We start from the raw sequence: 19,999 nt of genomic DNA, 5'->3' as shown, positions 1-19,999 counted from the left end.
CTGTCCCTCCCTTCAAGGGGCACACAAAACAGAGAGAACAGGTCCTAAAATAAAAGAAGCAATATCCAGTTAAATGTAAAATAACCAGGCTCAGGGTATTAAGTACATATAAAGTAAAATTGCAGTTATACAAAGAGGAAAAAGAAAAAGAAAAAGAAAAAGGGGGGGTGAAAATTCAAAAGGACACTTTAAATTCATGCCAATAACATAGTTTTAACATTCTCGGCAGCATTCCTCCACATGTCCAATGTTTGTGTTTTAACACTATTAACCCTTGCTGATGACAACTCCAAGTACCAGCCAGTACAATAAATTACTAAAAACTATATTTAATAAACTACAGTATAAACTTTAAAAAACTGCTCAACTAATTTTGATCCTTCAAGGCTGGAACAAGCGCGTGGACTACGAGCCCGGGACTGGAAGCAAGCAGCTGTTTCCCAAGATGCACCTGGAAACGTGCGGTGGCCCGCTGTCTGGGGTGAGGGCCATGGTGGAGCTGCAGACCAATCACATCGGGAAGGGCTGCGACCGTGAAACCTACTCTGAAAAGTCTTTGCAGAAACTCTGTGGTAAGGACAAAGAGAGAGAGAATTCAAAATCGAGAGACAGAGAGAAAGAGCGAGAATAAAAGCAACCAAGAGTAATAAAGTGGGGGGCGGGGCAAGAGAATGAGCTCGAGAAAGATTTGATGCAGTGAGATGCAATGAGAAATACTGAAGTACAATGAAAGAAAGTATAGAGGCCAAAGACAGAGCAATGGGTTTTAAGAATAATGAAAGACAAGGAATTTTTTAATTCAAAGAAGAAATTACCTTTTGACGTCTTAACCTCTCTGGAGTGTATTAACGTGCCAATTTTCACTCTGGCATTTTAATCCTGGACACAATTTTGAATTTCATTTCTCATTTTAAATTACCTTCCGAACCCCTCTGTGACATGCTCATTATTGCTTCCCATTTATATCCCAGAGCATTGCTTTACATTATAATATATCTGTAAAACACTTGGTAGTGGTAGTCTCTTGAAATTGAATGGCATCCATATATGCTAACATAGAGAGTATTCATGTTGAGAAACCAGACTTGTGATTAAACAGGTCTTCACTGTTTTGTTATTGTCTTATTGAGAAAGAAAAAAAAGATCCCTGCCATGACAGATGTAGTTGTTTGTTGCGGAATAATAGTAGTTTGAATTGATTTTGTGTCGTGCACAATGATCAATAGCCTTGTTTCTTAAAGTTTTCTTCATCACCCAAATTGTTACGCTTCTCTAAAAACACTCCTGAGTTAGATTAGATGTAGGATCACCTCAAACAGTCACAGTCTCAGTGAAAATTAGGTTCGGAAGTGGAAACAGCTGAATAAGGATGTTGTTTTAAATATGTGCCTTTTTCAGTTGGCACGTCAGCTGTTAATCCTACTGTGTCTTTTAAAGTTACAGATTATTTTTATGGCATTTCTTCTTTATTAGACAGTACAGTTGAAATAGACAGGAAAGGGGGAAGAGAGAGGGGGTTGACGTGGATTCAAACCACGGACGTTGCGGTTTTATGATACACGTCCTAGACCACTGATCCACCTGGATGCCCCCCTTCTCTTAAATCTAAAGTGCTGACACACACACAATATTAGGGTCTGAATTCAAGGTATGCTTACGTTTTTTACCCAAAGAGATGACATAGAAAGAAGAAAGTGTGTGTATACTATCATTCTTTTCCAGGATGATTCTCTGAGCTACTCTACCTTGACAGTTTTCTATTTTCTGATTGGGGCATCCAGGCGCGGCATCAGGCAGCACCGACCTCCTTCCCTCCCCCAGCCCTTCCACCAATTGGACGGCATCCCTGCTGACTGACAGCGGGCGAGACAGTGACCTCATCTACCGATTCGACGGGCGCCAGGCGGCCAACGTTCCAGATCAGGTGGTGCCCCAGAACCTGACGGACCAGTTCACCATAGCAACGTGGATGAAACACGGGCCCAGTCCAGGACTCAGAGCGGAGAAGGAGACCCTGCTGTGTAACTCTGACAAGACTGGTGAGGAAGAGGCTGAGAAACACTCGCACCTGCCTGTTGTTAAGAAGTGCAATTTAATCATCACACAAATATTAGAGGGTGAAAATGTACAAGCTTTAACTAAGAAGTGTCAGTAATATTTTAGATTACACCTTTTATTAATCAGTAATGTAGCAGCATTCAGCAGATGCTTTGGGAAATGCTAGTCACAACTTCTACTCTATTTTATACTTTCATTTCTCAGTGTGCTCTGCAGTAGACACATACCAAGGACTTTGTCTTTAAGCATGTGCAGCCTTTCTATTCAAAAGAAGTTAAGCCAATCTCACCAGTTTCCAGGAGCTTTTTCCCACCGCTTGACCAAACCAAAGGGTACTGAACTGTGTAATCAAGCGAGCCATCTGCACATTGCAGGCTCTCACAAAACCCAGATGGCTTGTTAGCTGAAGAAAGGTGTAGTGTGATCATGTAATACAACATTCAGTGCAGACTAGCTCATGGATGAGGCTGTCTGGATCCTATTTACTTTTGCTACCTTTTGCCAAAAGATGTGCATGGTGTCAGAAGGCTACAGATCAGATCAGCACTGTTACCCTAAACTACTGCTTTGTCTTGGATTGACACCAAGTTGAGCTGGAAGGGAATTAGTAGCGACAGGCTGCCTGTCCTAGCGACCCTATTAACCGTTTCCATCTCAGCAATGTACAACCTAGAGTCATTGCACACACACACAACACACAACACAGAAATGATGTGAGGATGACCAGCAGTGGCCAGACTAATCACCACTAGGGAGTCGTGTGGTATTGAAAAGAGAATCTGTTGTGCTGTAGGTGTAGTGCGGGGCCTCACACTTTGCTGAGCTGCCATGTAAAGACACCGGCCCATAATCAAAAGTGGCACATTCCAGCGGCATTCACTGTACTGTGGGACCAAACTCGCTGGACCCTTTCTGTCATGCTGGCAGGTGTCTTTTGATGTAGTAGAGCCATTTGGAGCAGTTCACTGAACAGAATTTAGTCTTTTACTCAACTCTACTGTGTGACAGTTTTTTGGATGGTGCTGTCACACAAACTGAGTTCAGCTATAAAGAAAAGAATGTGTGTTCCTCTAAAACTTTGTTGACTGTAGGTTGATAAAATTGACAGTGGCAGCCATCTTAGGAGTCCCCCATTATGCATCTACCTGTATAAATCCTAATGTAGCACTGCAGTGGTCACTGCAACCTGCTCTTTCTGAAGTTTTTGTAGATTGGAACGGAATAGGCATACTGTATCACAAAAACGAGTGCCTGTCAAATACTAGTTGGCAGTATATATATCTATTCTCACAGCTGAAGGGAGAAACACGTCATATTTCCCCAGAGATGGGGCAAAAGTTCAGTAATAATTCACTGTTGCATGCAGTAAGAAGGTGCTGCAATGGCTACATCTGTATTTGCACAACTTTAGGAAATCATATTGCATATGGTTATGTATTTGTTTAATGCTTTTTGATTAACATACTATAATGCAGAATTATTGTATCAAACGTGCAGACACCACACTCATTTACACACGTACATAACATGTTTAATTGTGTGTGTGTGTGTGTGTGTGTGTGTGTGTGTGTGTGTGTGTATGTGACCGTTCTGTTGCAGAAATGAACCGCCACCACTACTCTCTGTACGTTCACAACTGCCGCTTGGTGTTCCTGCTCAGAAGAGATTTCACTCAGGTGGACACCTTCAGACCTGCTGAGTTCCACTGGAAACTGGAGCAGGTGAGGGGTGTGTGTGTGTGTGTGTGTGTGTGTGTGTGTGTGTGTGTTCATAATCAGTGAACTCAAAGGAAAAATATGCTGCAAAAATGTTGGGTATGCGTGTGTTTATCATGTAGGTAAGGTGTGTGTGTGTGTGTGTGTGTGAGAGTGTGTGTGTGTGTGTGAGAGAGAGAGAGAGAGAGAGAGAGAGAGAGAGAGAGCATGGATTCAGGGTGCTTTTATCCTGCAGGTGAAGGGCTATCATTATTTGTGTAGTGAAGGGAGAGACTCTCCATTCTGATTACCTCAGCCCCTCCATCACACTCTCTTTCTCACGGCAGGGAATAAGAGGCTAGAAGACACCACACACACACACACACACACACACACACTCACACACACACACACGCACACAAAGTGAAAAGTCTATTTAGGGTAATGGCTCACCCAACAGGAGATCTCTATTATTCGTCATGCTTCTGGAAAGTCGTTGAACTAAATTGCAGTGAAGGTTCCTATTTCACTCCGGCAGTATGCCTGTGAGGGGAAAAAGTTGCATCACATGAAATTGCTTCAGCCAGAAAGATGCAAATAATAATAGTTTTTGTTACTGATGCTTGCATGGTGCTTTTATTCCTGGAGTTATTCTGAAGTTATGCTCAAAGGTACTGTGAAAAACCTCTGGATGCTTGCTTTAACAAATGCATAAGATGTGATGCACATAAAGCCAGTATTTTTCTATTAATGAAGTAGCGTAAAAGTTTATTATCAATGTTATATTAACCCCTACATGCATAGGCTATGGCGTCCAACTGTGGCCTCCAACTGTGAAAAAACAAAAATAAAATCCCAGCAGTTAAGATGATTATACTGATAAACCAATGAACTGTCTTGTACGGGAATCTCCTCCGCCTCTCCCCAGACTCTCCTCTGGCTCACTAATGGATGGTAGATATGAATCTAATCGAATTGTTTACCCTTGGGACGCAGCATGCCTCCACCACAAACAGTACAGAAATGATTAAAAAATGCTTCATAATTAAGGCAGGCTCTCAGGAGTTTTTGCACACTAAGCAGATTATGAGAGATTTGTATGTGTTTGTGTCGTTCTGTGTGTGTGTGTGTGTGTGTGTGTTTGCCTACGTGTCTGTATTTGCATTTTTTTTGCAAGCTTGCATGAAAACCATATACAATGCACATGTCATGTGTCAGTAGATATGCTTTCATTTCCTTGTGTGTGTTCGCGTGCAAACTTCTGAGTGTTTCTTGAAGGAGCAGAATGTCACTATCTTTGGTGCTTGTGTGTACCTGCCAGCCAGCGATTCGTTTGTATAGGTCAAAGGTAGAATAAAAAGTATTTTTCCAAAGCCCAATGTTCTTTTGTCCTGAGGGACAGAGAGGGGGATGTGACAAAGGGAAGGGCAGCCAGGTAGCAGACTGCTGAGCTTTCTCAGTAAACAACCTCAAGACACAACTCTGTCTCTCTCTCCCTGTCTTCCTCTCTCTCTCTCACTCACATACACACACACACTCATGCACACAGACAGTAAGGGATGAAAGAGATACGCTCTCCCAGCCCATGTTAAAGCTAAAAAATGCATCGCTATTTAACTCCACAGAAGTTCTAACCACTCCAAAAGCGGACCACTCCAACATGCTTTTCACATGTTTTTGTTACCAATTTTGCTTCTTCCATTTGATCATGTGAAGGAGCCTGGAAGAAACATGCAGTGCAATCAAAGAGCATATGTGATGTACAACTCGCCATTATAAATCACTGATACGAAGACTCATTAAATATAAATGAGAATTGGTCTGAAATACTGGAAGAGAAATGGTTAAGAAGAGAAATGACATCACAGGAGCATGACAGTTAAAGTCCTGGGAGAAATGTTGAGTTTGGACAGGTAGGTAGCCGGAGCACCACCCTGGTGTGAGAATGGGATGGGAAACCCTGGCCTGTCACCTAAAGCCTAGGTCACAATACTGTATCTTGCCTGATACAGTACCTTTACCAGTACCAACTTACCTGGCTGGCCTTGAGTAAATGCCCAGCCACACCGGGCCCAACGAAATCAAACACATTTGAAAAAAACGTGTTGGGCTCCGACCGCTCTGGAGATATCAGAAGGGCCAAAGTCTCCAGTCTTGAATGTTTTCACTTTATGATATAATCTGTGCCAACTGTTGTGACGGTACTGTCAGGCTTATAATCAGCATTAAAATCGTCTAGTGTGACTTAGCATGGCATTATTTCCCTCAAAGCCCTGAGGAAGCAAACAGTTTAATGGTCTATGGATCAGTGGTGAAGAGCCTCTACAAACCACACTCAAAGGGGAAAGAGAGGGCACGAGAGCTAAGGAGAGGAGGATAACAGAAATTGGGGGGGGGGAAAGCGAGTTGGATTGAGTTCTTCTTGATGAAGAAAAGAGCTGTTGTAGTGCCTAGTGGGTAGATAATGAGGACAAGTTCAGAGAGAGAGGAGTGAAGACTGCTGAGAGAGGAGTAGGGTGCAAAGGAGGAAGGAGGAGAAGAGGTGACTGTGGGGTGTCACAGCTGATTCTTACTGTCCTTGTTCCTCCAGCACTTAGAAGGGACACTCGATGGTTTCTGCAGGCAACTCCATTTAGCCCTATTGATTTTGCAATCCTCGCCCCAAGAGAGAAGGGGCAAGAACGGGATGAGAGAGAAGAGTTGGGAGACAGCGGGAGAGAAAGAGTGTTCCGTTTTCCACGTCGATCGAACAAAGTGAAGGAACGTCACGTGCAACTGATGGAAAGATGTACACATGCATGCACAAGCACTCACTCACTTATTTGTGAGTATATACAATAAACACACACACACACTAATACAGATATAGAGTGCCCCCACCCTTCTATTTTCCCCTCCCTCTCCCTCAGCCTTGTTAATGGACTGGTGGATGGATGACTCCCCTCTAAGCACATTATTCACTCCCCCCTCTCCCTGAGTGTAGAGAGCCTATCAGTTCAATCCAGCTGCCCAACAGACATTCACACACACAATCACAAAGTCCCAGACGAATCAAGATCCACTCCTCTCTTGCCATCTCAGCCAAAGATGGCAGGGATGTGTCAAACCCCCGAACAAAGTCACAAAGCAGAAGGGGGAAGAAGAAGAAGAAGAAGAAAAAGCAGAACACAAACATTTTGTCTCTGGCCCTCTTTTCATCCCTGCAGTCCCAGTTTGAACAGCTCTCTTAAGTTTGCTCAGCTTATTAAGATAAAGAACAAGAGTGTATGGCGTGGCATTGATTTAAACCCATACAAATGAGGTGTTGTATACCCACAGCAGGCTCCTCGCAGGCCGAGAGGGGAAAAGAAATCTATGTTAACAGAATGCAGGGAGGTGAGACAATGAGATATTTTTCTCAGCTGAGGCCCGAGACCTGAGAAAGAGGAGTCAATAGGCAAAGATTTGTTTGTGTTGGCAGCTGTTTAACATTGATCAGGGAATCTGAGGTAACTGTACAAATGACTGGGCACGGCGGCGAATCACGCGTCCTCATTCACACATAAACGACCCAGTTTAAACCAATTACGCTGTGTGATACAGCTGCAGTCCTCTGACTATTTATCATTTACATCTGGTTTCGATTATAGTGATTGAATGTTGGTGGGTAGCAGAAAATTACCCTCATTGCTTGTCAATACAACATATACTATGCTTATCTGCCAGCTATTACCACGCTTGGCTTGTTCTGTGTCCCGTGCTGATTAGAAACCCCCCATTGTTCTTCAGGAGATTGATTGGGTGGTGATGGTGTGTGTGTGTGTGTGTGTGTGTGTGGTGTGTGCGTGTCGTGGCTCATTTTGTTTGCGTTTGTGTTTGTGGTAGATACCAGGACAGATTGAAGGAGTGATTTAAGGCCCATCTTGACCACAGTGCCTAACTGAACTGATAAATGCTTTTGTACAGGGTTATTTATAATTTATGCACAAATGCTTAGAATGCACTTAGCGGTATAGTGGTGTATCGTAGAGCCACTTCAAAGGCCACAAACAAGTGTCAGGACTGAGAGAGAGAGAGAGACAGATAAGCTTGTTTCCACAGAGGGAAATCGGGCTTGAAGAAGCCTTTTTTGGTGGCTTCATGTTCTTTTTGAAATGATCAGATTTGCATCTTTTAAACCATGTCAGGCTGACCTGACAGTCAACAAAATATGTGTTGCCTTGTCACTCTCTGTGTGTTAAGTTCTAGTGTTTATAATGGTTTGCTGTGAATCACTCTAATTCCACGAAACATCCTAATTCCATGAATTCAGTAAATGCAGCATCCTCGATTTTAGTGTGAAAGAGCACAAGCTGGCAATGTCGAAATACACATTCGCTTCTCTGTGAGAGCAAAACAGACAGAGAGCAAAGAGAGAATCTTGAGCATTGCCTGAGGCGTATACATTTCACTGTGTGTATTTGTTTTATTTCTTTGCTTCTATTTTTCAAATGACCTCATTTGAGAGCTCTGCTGCAGGTTGTCTCCTTTAGGCACTTCCTGTGTTACTCTTATGTACCTGTTGCAACTCACAGAATAGCTTCGCTGTGTGTGTGCTGCGAGTAGGGGGTTTGGGAAGGAGGTGTGTGTGTGTGTGTGTGTGTTTTGGGGGTGTACTTCATGTCACCACACTGTGCATCTACTACTCATTGTAATAGAGTGCACAGCAGACATGAATAAATCTGATGAACTTGATGAGAACATTTAGAGGGAGAGGAAACATGAGGGGAATCTAAGCTCTGCCTTCTGTCAGCGCAGCAATGTTTCTCTCTTCCAGCTCTTTCTCTCTCTCTCTCTCCCTCTCTCTCTTCATTCTCTTCCTCCTCTACCTCCCTCGTTTACGCTAGGTAAATAAAGGCTTTTGCTGATGAACTTAAAGGGGCAGCTTAAAGTGATGAAAAAATCATGAAGGCTGAATAATTCACAATGGCCGTATCTCTGCATTAACTGAGTGAAGAATGGATAAGAATGGAGAATAGAGAGTGAGAGAGAGACAGACAATCAGAGGGGGATTTAAAAAAGCCTGCAGCTAAACATCTTTTAAAATCAGACCTTTGACTTGCAGTGGCAGACATGTTTTGCATTGATCTTGTTTTATCTTAGGCCTAACATCTCTTTCTTTGTTTGGCTTCCTCAGATGTGTCACTGACATGGACTTTTCTCCCAGATTTGACAGATAGCTAACGATGATAAGTTACTTTAATTTTCTCTCCCCTTCATTGAAATATTCTGCCGAAACTTCCGAGAGTAGATCTAAATCCAATTTTTAGATAACTTTTTTTTTTTTTTTCTTTTCAACTAGCCAAGTTTGAAAACTTAAAGAAGTAATATTTTACTTTTTAATCAGGACATTATTTCTTACAGTTCAGTTTTCATAAGGTCTGGAGTCATGACAGTGCACTGCTGAGAATGAGCTTTTTCTTACATTTAGGCTTCTGTATATCAGAGAAATTAGCTGGCATATTTCATATTTTATTTATTACCATAGACTGTTAAAGTGTATCACCTCTATGCTTATCCTTTAGAAAGTGTTTTTGTGTGTGTGCTGCTTGGACAAGTTATCTTTCTTTCTTTCTTTCTTTCTTTCTTTCTTTCTTTCTTTCTTTCTTTCTTTCTCACTGTCTTTCTCTTTCACTTTCCCTGCCACCAAACTGGCACATAATAGGCTGGCATCAGTGATGCAGTGCACAACAGCAGGCGGAGAGGAGAGGAGAGGAGAGGAGAGGAGAGGAGAGAAAGGGAGGGTGGAGAAGAAGAGGGACAGGAATGGAGGGGAAGAAAGGAGAGGGGGAAGGTGGGAGGGAGGCCAGGGGAAGAGAAGGGGAGAGCAGAGGAATGGAGGAGGAGAGGAGAGACAAGTACAATGGAAAAGGAGAGATGAGAGGAGGAGGAGGAGTAGTGAGAGGGGATAGTCTGTCTTTTCGTCTTTTTCTCTTTTTCTCTCACAGAATCAGACTCCTTTCTCTCTCTCCCTCTCTCTCCCTCTCTCTCCCTCCCTCTCTCTCTCTCTCTCTCTCTCTCTCTCTCTGTTTTGAAACTCCTCTGGTGATAGTGTTCATTCTAAGCAGGCCTGCACTCCGCTTAGGGACCACCTCATTACAGTATTTCAGATTTCATTGTCCTGTTGCATTGTTGCAGAGGAGAAATGCTTGCAAGCTCCCCCTTGCTAACAGACAAGCGATATGTGCACAAACACATGGCAACGAAATCCACACACTCTCTCTGTGCTGTGCAGATACAAAAGCACTTGCTCACAAAAGAATATTCACAAACACATTTATCTATGCTCAGTTACATTCATTCTGTTGCTGTTTTGCCAATCCACAAGACACAGACAGACACACACACACACAACACACATATACATACACATGACATACAGTATGTTAGTGGTTTGTGTGTACAAGCCGCCTGCAGTGTGTGTGTGTTTGAGTGTGTTTTGTGTGTGTGTGTTTGCGCACATGTGCCAACAATATGATGTCTCATATTAAAACACTCAACAAAGGGATCAAACAAATTGGATTCCGGATTGCTCTAGCTTTTCTTAGCTAGTTACAGCACTACAGGCTACTCATTAAAGTTGAACTGCAATGAGAAATTTGATGACTTGTACGCTTGCCCACAATGTGTTATTAATTATTTACCATACATTTGAATATTTATTATATAAAAAAAATATCTTTTCAAGCATTGTCTGGCCCTCAGAACCCTTTAGTTTGAGAGTTAGTGATATATATATTAAACATTTATACTTTATACATAAATATTCATGTCATAAAGTCAAGTGTTGTGATTTGTGCAAGGCCTAATGTTGCAGAGATGACGGTGCAGCATCACACGTGAAAGCTCAGCTCCTGGTCAGGATTTACACCCATGCTGTCACAGTGCGTGACATTCCCAAACAAGCAGGCGGCACCCAACGACTCCCTCAGTCACTGCACCCAAAGACAGAGGAAGAATGGGAGAGAGCAAGATGAAAGAGTAAGAGAGGAAGGATCAGCCTCACTGTGAGAGGGAAATAATATAGCATGGTTTGTTATTGTCATATTTCCGTACCCCCTGATCCCCTTGAGAGCGTGACAGCATAGTTGAGCTAGTGGTAGAGCTTGTTTTTAGCACTTTCTCATCAGCAACTACTCTCTTCACTCAGGAAACTAGTTGCATACACTACCAGTCAAAAGTTTGGACAAACCACCTTTTCTGTATTTTTACTATTTTCCACATTTTAGAATAATAGTAAAGACATTAAAACTATGAAATAACACAAATGGAATTATGCAGTGACCAAAAAAGTGTTAAACAAATCCAAACTATCTTATATTTTAGATTCTTTAAAGTAGCCGCCCTTTGCCTTGATGGAAAGGCAAAGGCTTTGGAAAGAAATTCATACATAGGCATTAACTTCACTATTTATATTTGTCTAAGAAACAAATTTCAAGCATTTAAGCATAAGCCTTTAGATCAAAATGGCTTTAAGAGAATGAAAAACAGTACCTTGAATCAGGTGTGTCCACACTTTTGACTGGTAGTGTATATAGAAGCAGGTTCATGCCCCTGTGTTGACAAGCATCCACCCCTGCTGAAGTGTCCTTGAGCAAGGCCCTGAAATCAGCTCCAGAACTACAAAGCTATACAGAACAGCGCCCTGTTCTGTAGCTCACCGCTGCGTTTTGACTGAGAGAGATAAGTAAAATTAGAATAGCAGGAGTCAATGAAGTACCACATTATTATCATTATTACATTTATTGGGGGTAGGGAGGAAGGGACAGAGGAGGAACGAGGTAGGATGGAAGAGTGAAGGAGGTTGGGAGAGCAAGGGAGGGACTGGGAGCTGAATGAAGGAGATGAAAAGAGATGCAGGCTCAGAGGGAAAGCTGTCATTACCAACTCCTCCTCTACTCATCTTCTCCCCTTCTCTATTCCTCTTGTTATCTGCTGTCCTCTATCCGTGTCCAGTGAAACGTATTATGCTGGACGGAAGGGGAGGAGGAGCAAAATCACTGTGTGTATGCATGTGTGTGTTCATACAAGTGTCTATTTTCCTCTCGCTCTGAGATTAATGTCTTGTGTGTTTTTCATTAAAGAGTCCATGTACTGTGTGGCGGTTGAAATATTAGCTGTTCACGCTTTTATAAACACCACATAATCACTGCTTTGGGAATATTAGCCGCGGCGTGGGGGAAGACGGTAGCCTACACAAAAAGCACAGATAATTGTAGAGACGTGTCACTTTAACCTCACCTCCACAGGCAGCCAGCCAGCCAGCGGCTAAATGAAAGTGGCATTTCATTCTGCCTGTCTAGTCAAGGACATGCACGAATACTCGATGTGAGGTGATGAAACTAAAACACACTGTCGTTGTTGATAACATGTGCCTGGCATCTTGGGATATTTCAATCTGTGTATATGAGGCTACAAGTACAGAGCTAGCCGTTTCAGAAGTCTGCAAACTCTGCATTTATCCTGCACTAGTAGTGTGGTAACCTATTATCCAAACAATTCCTCTTGGGTTGGGTTTGGTTGGTTCTGGCCAGTTCTGACCAATTTTGTGTTACAGTGACCATTAACTTTACTTGATCTGCCTGGCTAAATAAAATGAGTGGATTGAAAAATTGAAGTATGCGAATAATTTGATACTTTAATGATCCTTGTAGGGAATTTCTCTTTTTGCTCCTCCCTCCATACAGATATTGTTAGTAAATGGTTTATTCATGGAAGAGGAAGTTCCAAAACTGCGACAGAAAGGTCATAAATAGGTAATGAACAGAGTTTAATTACAGCATTTACAAATGCATTTGTTAATTACTTGAAGAAATGTATTCAGTCTTTAGTTAAGCATTTGTTCACTGTTAATTAATGCATTAACTCAAGTTAATAGAATCTTATTATAAAATGTTACTGAATATTTTAAGACTCAATATGAGATTAAATTACTTGTTCAGATAGATAATTTGGGTAGGGTAGGGATTCAGTGTTCAAGGGCACTTCAGCAAGGCAGATCCTTGCCGACAGTGGAGTAAGGGGCCCAGAGCCCTGGAGGGCCCATCGGCCTTCCAAGGAATCTGTGTGGGCCCCCATATCCTGCAGATCAGCCTCCAAATGGTACCCTATCACCCATCACACTCTGTATACGTAAGTAAGTAAAGCTTTATTTATATAGCACCTTTTAAAACCAGTGTTACAAAATGCTTCACAGAGACAAAAGAGCAAAAAGAGAATACGAACAAAACAACAACAGAGACAAAGGAGCAGTATACAGAACAAGAGACACAGACAACAAAAAAACAGAAAAAACCCCAAACCCAAACCAACAGCAAAGAGAAAACAGGCAATACAGAGTAAAACAAAACAGACAAACAATAATGACAGAATGAGCAGTACACACAGATATCAATAAAAAGCCAAAGAATAAAAATTTGTGTTAAGGCGACGTTTAGAACAATCAATGGAATTAGCTGACCTGACTCTGGAGCTTTGGAGCCACAACATAAAAAGCCTGGCCACCTCTGGATTTGAGATTAGTCTGTGGAACAGCCAGCAGGTCATTGGCTGAAGAACTACGTGATCTAATTGGTATGTGAGGAGTCAAGAATGCAGAAATGTATAATGAAGCCTGACCATGTAATACCTTGAATTTAGAAATTGATCCTAAATTTAAGCAAAAGCCAATCCAGAGAGGGGAAAACGGGAGAAATGTGGGATCCACAGGCAATCTTTGTCAGAAGTCTCATAGCAGAATGCTGTATAAATTGCAACCGATCAATAGTTTTTTGGCTAAGGCAAGTATACAGGGTGTTACAATAGTCAAGGCAATATGAAACAAAGGCATGGCTAACTGTCTCTAAATCTTGACAGAACAGAGCTAATTTTGGCAATATTTCTTAGCTGGAAAAAAACAAGACAAACTTAAAAAGTGGATCAAAAATAACACCTAGGTTTCTTACTGCCTGCTTGATACTGGGAGCCAGCAGACCAAGACACTGCCTAATTTTATCTGACAAGGCATGCAGGCTAAAAAGGACCTCATTTTTTCAGTTTAGTTGAAGAAAATTATGAGCCATCAACTTTTATTGTAGTCAGATATTTGTGTGGAGTGACTAGATCACCAGTGTCACTGTGCTTCAAAGATACAGCTGGGTGTCATCAGCATAGCAGTGATAGAAGATAAAGCCAAATTGGTGGATTAGGTGGCCCAGGGGAGGGATATAGAGAGAGAACAGAATGGGTCCAAGGATTGACCCCTGGGGCACACTGCACGCGAGTGGGACAGGTGAGGATGTATAATTTCCAAGAGATACAGTGAACTTCCTATTTGACAGATAGGATGAGAACCAGTCGAGTGCAGATCCAGACGCCCCGACCCATGGTCGGAGCCTATTAGCCAATATGGTGTGGTCAATGGTGACATAAGCAGCGCTAAGATCGAGCAGCACCAAAATGGAACATTTGCCCTCGTCAGCATGCATCAGAATATCATTAGAGACTCTTCAGAAGAGCTGTCTCAGTGCTGTGCTGTTGGTGAAACCCAGATTGGAATTTATCAAAGATGTTATTTCCCACAAGTATCTCAAGGGCTTTCCAATAATCTTGGAAATGAAAGGAAGTTTTGAGATGGGCCTATAATTTTGAGGTAAGGCTGGATCAAGGTCTTGGTTTCTTTAGGAGGGTGCATGATGGTAGCCAACTTAAAATATTCTGGGACACAGCCCGAGAGAAGTGATTGATTTACAATAGTGAGCAGACTGGACCCAATAGCATCCAAGACCTTCATTAGGAATTTAGTGGGTATTATATCGAGCGGACTGAATGACAGTCGCATATGTGAAGTTGTATCTATCTGATCACGTAGAAAGATTGGGGCAAGTTTATCCAACAGCACAGGGTAGGTCATAAGAAAGATAAGTCTTCTATAGACCTACAGAGCAAGGAAGGACATGAAGTACACAGTTTACCAGCCGATCAGTGGTGTTAAACAAGAATGTGGGATTGTGCTTATTAAAAGATATTAGATTAGCAAAATATTTGGCTCTTGCGTCTTTGATTTTTTTTGGCTAAGGAAGGTTAGAAGCTCCTTCCAATACAGAAGATGGACTTGTAATATAATCTTTTTCCATCTGTGTTCCGCCTTTCTACATTCTCTTTTCAGCCTGCGGATATCATCATTTACCCATGGGGAGGAGTTCACAGAACCATCAGATCTGATCTTAAAAGGGGCGGCAGCATCCAGCACTGAGGAACAGATATCACTGAAACACTTCCGAACTGAGCCATATGATGACTAACCCTAAAGATAGAAGAAAATTTTAAGAGAGATTGATTGTTAAAAACCCAAGAGTGTGTAGTTAGCTTCTGTGATGGGGTAGCAGTCTGTAAAACAATGTCACAAGATGTGTGTAGGGCCCAAAACACTAGATTAAAATATTCAGTAGTATTTAAAAGATCATATGCAAACCCATTTGAGAGGTCATCCACATTGATATTAAAATCACCAGCTTTGATCACTCTGTCATATTTCAGGACAACAGAGGAAACAAAATTAAAGAATTCAGGTAGAAAAGCACCATTTGGTTTCAGGGGACGATAAACAACAAAGCAACAGACTGGATTTGCACCATCAACGATTATGCGTATATGCTTTATAGATCAGACTGGGCGGTGGTTTGAGGACTGCTGACCAAGGGTTACTGTTTGTGGTATGAGAGGTGGGGCGGTGGATTTCTCGGTAGTAACATTTTTGCAATTGTCTGCTCTTTGATAGCTATGCTTGCTAATTTGTATGTGATGGAGAAGCTGGTAGTGTATGTGTGTACATGTGGGGAAGGGCCCAAGAAAAACATTTGCATTGGGGCCCATGACTATCATGTTGCACCACTGGTTGCTGATATAGAGGCTTGAACCCAGGTCTGTGCTTCATATCTTGATAGATTCCCGACAAAGAAAACTAAGGCAGAATGAAACTATTGGTCCTTGCATCATGGGGTTTATTTTTGTCTGTACATCCACCCTCCTCAGATCTACACATGGGGTTTTCAGTGTATGGGAGTCACAGAAATTGATAGTAAATATAGGCAAGAGACATCCAGATAGCTGCTAAGAGATTCAGTACTGTGAGGGAAGGGTATTTGGGATATCCAATTGGAAGTTTTGTGTCCTCACAGACGTAAAGGGAGAGAATCTATGATCTGTATCAAACACCCCTGGAGACCTCTGGCAGCTTCATCAGGGGTCTCAACCTCATTACTGCGTATCACAGCTAAAGTAAACCACCTGTGGTTATAGGATGTTTGTGGGTGTGTTTGTATGTGTGTGTGTCCACAAAGTCCTTTAAAGAAATCTACCAGAAAATCTGCCAATGTGTCTGTTCCTGCCTGTTTCTGTGTGCATTTAAAATCAGCAGATATTCTCCACCTCTGTGCAAGCAAGGACACTAAATTGTGTTTACCGAATCCTTCACGCCAGAAGGAAAACTGATGTTATGGCCGTAACAGGAGGAGGGATAAAGGAAGAGAGAGGGACCTATAAATCCTTTAAAACTTCACTGGACTGATAAAACCTTTGAAACTTTATTTACCTACCTGGAATTATCACTTAAAAAGGAAGTGTCCTTCTAGTGATAATTCCAGTCATGGGCATTTGTGCTTGTCCTGGTAATTCAGATAAAAGACGGGCAGACAGACAGACAGCTCAGTCTTACTGGCTTGCAAACAGAGAGAGAGATATGGCTTGCAGGACCCAATACAGTGTTTGCATCTACCATTCATCCTTTAGGCCAGTGCAGTAGGTGAAAGCAGGATTTATTGCTATTTGCTTCACTTATGTCACTGCATATAACATCTAAAAAATATTGTATTACAATAAGCTTCTCAGTTTATCCTAAGTGTGTGGTTTCACTGACCTCTAAGAAGGTGTAGTGGTTTATAGCCCTGATCCTGCCTGAGACATGACTGTCCTCTGTAGCTCCTGGATTCAAACCTTAGGTCAATGCTAAACTCTACTCTACAAAGTCAATGATTTGAGAGCAAAAGCCATGTAGCCAAAGTAGCAAATATGTTTAACATAATGTTGTAACTCAGGTAGGGGGACAGAGAAGGGAGAGAGGCAGGGGAGAGAGAGGGAGAGAGAAAGATATGGAGTAGGAGAGACTTCGTTACAAGGTCTCCAAATAGTCAAAGAATGTTTGTACAGACTGATAAAAGTTGTGCAGTGGATGGGCCCTCTGCCACCCTGCTTTTCATGTGCCTTTAATGAACAGCTCATTAGATGGAAACTTCATTAGCTATCTCACGACAGGGAACAAATGATCAAGAGATGGAGCAGAAGTCGTCATCGTGTCTCTTTCATGGGAGGTAGCAAGGCGGGGAACAGCCGAGCAAGTGCCTTTGGTTTCAGCATTGTGATAGGAGTAAACATCATCGTCTTCACAACAGCATCCCCATAAACATAATCCTCCACGGAAAAGATGCTCCTAACCCAAATAAGGCCCTAAAAAAGGAGAGCTAGCTGCCACAGTAATGTATTTTTAAAGCTGTCCTATTTTCGTGTGTGTGCAACCCAAAAATATTTTCTTACTGCATATTTGAATATACAGGTTCATTCAGGTAAGCGGTAGCAGGTATAGCTTAATGGCTAAGGCATGATGACCTGTCTCTCAACATTGCAGATCTGTGACAAGGAGTGGCACTACTATGTGATCAACGTGGAATTCCCCGCAGTGACTCTTTTTGTGGACGGCGTGACCTATGAACCCTACCTGGTGACAGATGATTGGCCAATCCATGCCTCAAAGATTGACACCCAGCTGACTGTGGGGGCCTGCTGGCAAGGTCAGTGTCTGTGTGTTTGCGTGTTTGTGTGTATGCGGGCATGTGCACATTTGCACTAGCTTGTCTGCCCATCTGTTTCTCTGTCCTAAATCTAAAATGTAGCTTTACCATAATACAGAAACTTGCCTGATGCATTGTACCACATAAACACAGGTTTTCTCAAGTTTTTGAGACAATTAGTCTCTACCTACACAAAACTGAATAAACAGCATTGTAGTTAATATTGTCTCAGTAAAGAATGCAGCGAAGATGGAATATACATTGTTGGCATAAAAGATGATCTTGATTGTATTTGAGGCACCGACAGAGAGAAAGAGAGAGAGACAGGGAGGGAGAGAGAGGGAGATAGAGAGAGAGAGTTACTATAAAGATAAAGAGAGAGATTTAGATTTATGGCCCAGGGCTACAAGTAATTCTTCTTTGAAATGGAGAGGCTCGAGCTGGGTAGATATCAAACAGGAAATGCTGCATGTCAGTTCCAGCAGCATGGAATGAGAGCGGGTAGTGATCACACTGAAATGAGTAAGAGCTACTCTGCTGCCATGTTTATGACTTGAATAATTATACAAAAGTGCTTTACAGGGGGGCAGAATGAGACGGCGGTGATCCGTTCAGCAGCTTGCCTAAATCGCATGAGTCCGCTCATGGCATCCGCCAACATCATCCGAAGCTTTAATTCTGATGGCATTTTGGTTGTCATTTGAATTTCTTTTCATCTGGTGCCTGATTGCAATTTTCTTTTTTCTTCTTCATTTTCTTCCCTGCTTCATACAACCCTCTCTTTCTGTCTCTTTCCATGAATCTCTGATTGTGAGAGAAAGCCCTGAAGGAGGGATTAGCCAGAGTGAATGGAGGACAAGTTCGCCAGCTATTACATCCCAATGAAGCAGCTTTAAGCTCCACTAAGCCGCAACTGATAACTTTGCAGGCCATTAGCAAGCGGGATTGCCTTTCAGAGTCTCTCATTTCTCCATCCTCTCTTCCCCACAATCAACAACATAATGACGAGACATGCGGAATGAAAGGCATCAGACTTTATTTTCACTGCCCCTGAAAGCAAAAAGGAGACCCGTGTCGCCATACAAGGTTGACAAGTAAATGGTTGTGCAGCAGTTTTCTATAGCAATAAGCTGTTATTGAGATTGCACCTGAAATGTGTGCTTGTTATCGGCTTTCATGTACAACAGAAAAGTAATGGGGTGAAATTTCAAAGCAACCACCACAGCATACAATAACGAATGCACTGTAGCTTAGGCATTAAAGGGCAAAGATGCTTGGGTGGTTTTCTATAGGGCTTGAATTGTATCAGTCAATCAATAATCATTTATCAGTCTATCCATCCATCCACAATCATATTCACTTTCTTATATAGACCAGTCATTATGTGAGCACTATTTGTATGTATAGGCTACTTGTAATTGTACACGTAAATGAATACTGTTTGTCTTGCAGACATTTCGACCTAGCATCTCTTGGAGACAACTCCATAAGCAATGACTAAGCAATCTGCAGCGAATGAATTGCTTAGTTGTGGTCTGTTAGACAAGTGAAGCCTACAACAGCTGGAATTAGCGACTGCTTATGCACATGTCTCCAAGACATGCTAGGTCAAAATGTCTGCAGGACAAACTGTATTAGCTTACTGAATAAAAGGTGTTTGCTATAGATTTGTCTGTAAGACGTTGCAAATGCTAACAGACTACCTTTATTTTTCACATCTTTAACAGTTATGCTGCATATTTTTCCCTTCGTTGAATTCATTTTTCTGTAACATAACAAAGGACCATGCACTTAAACGGAAACAGTAACTTACTTACCAATGCAAAGTAGTCAACAAGTTCAGCATTGCACTGCAGATCTTGAAGGAGGGCGCTCAAATTGGAGGAGTCACTGGGGAGGAGCTTGGTAAAACATGGGTCCCGCCCAGTTGTCAGACAGCGACACTGCCAATTTTACACAAAAGCTTATTCACCCGGTGGCCATTTTGAACACTCAGGGTGGGAAATACTACTAAAATGGCCACCATGCAAATAAGGTCAACTGTAGTCATAGTGTAGATGTTGCATACAGGTATGCATTTACAGACAGCATCCTGTCATAAAGAAGCATTGTCCTGTTACTTATGTTCTGTATAAACTACAACAAAGAGGATAGTCTGCCACTGTTGGTCAAAAATGACTGAATGTGTCACTTTTGTTATCGAGCCCGATGTACCAAGTTATCAAAGACATTTAAGAGTCTGAATTAATCTGGCCAGCCTCATTTCTTTTATAATCCATGTAGCCTATAGTCAGGCACAAATACACACCAACTCTGGTTTTAAAGGCTGCAAGTGTGGGGTAAAAGCTACTTTCTAAATCTAAAATCATTATAAAATTAAAATTGCACTTCTGTGCCTCGACTACT

The 19,999-nt window shown here is 42.0% G+C and overlaps 1 protein-coding gene across 1 annotated transcript in view; it reads left to right on the top strand.

Moving 5' to 3' along the window:
* Nucleotides 1-386: 386 nt before the first annotated feature.
* Nucleotides 387-19,999, top strand: part of LOC139653735 (calsyntenin-2-like) — a gene marked incomplete at its 5' end in the record, with an annotated part of 40,487 nt that continues 20,874 nt past the window's right edge. Inside the window, 4 exons of the mRNA XM_071530681.1 lie at nt 387-572; nt 1,782-2,039; nt 3,658-3,779; nt 17,431-17,593. Coding sequence (XP_071386782.1) covers nt 387-572; nt 1,782-2,039; nt 3,658-3,779; nt 17,431-17,593 — 729 coding nt within the window. The remainder of the gene's footprint in view (nt 573-1,781; nt 2,040-3,657; nt 3,780-17,430; nt 17,594-19,999) is intronic.

Source organism: Centroberyx affinis, unplaced genomic scaffold (genome assembly GCF_046629955.1).
Source record: "Centroberyx affinis isolate AG114_WGS23_722 - 3 ecotype Tasmania unplaced genomic scaffold, CSIRO-AGI_Caff_v1 ptg001954l_1, whole genome shotgun sequence".
Lineage (NCBI taxonomy): Eukaryota > Metazoa > Chordata > Actinopteri > Beryciformes > Berycidae > Centroberyx > Centroberyx affinis.
Note: the sequence above shows the minus strand (reverse complement) of the source record. Positions and strands in the feature narration are given on the sequence as shown.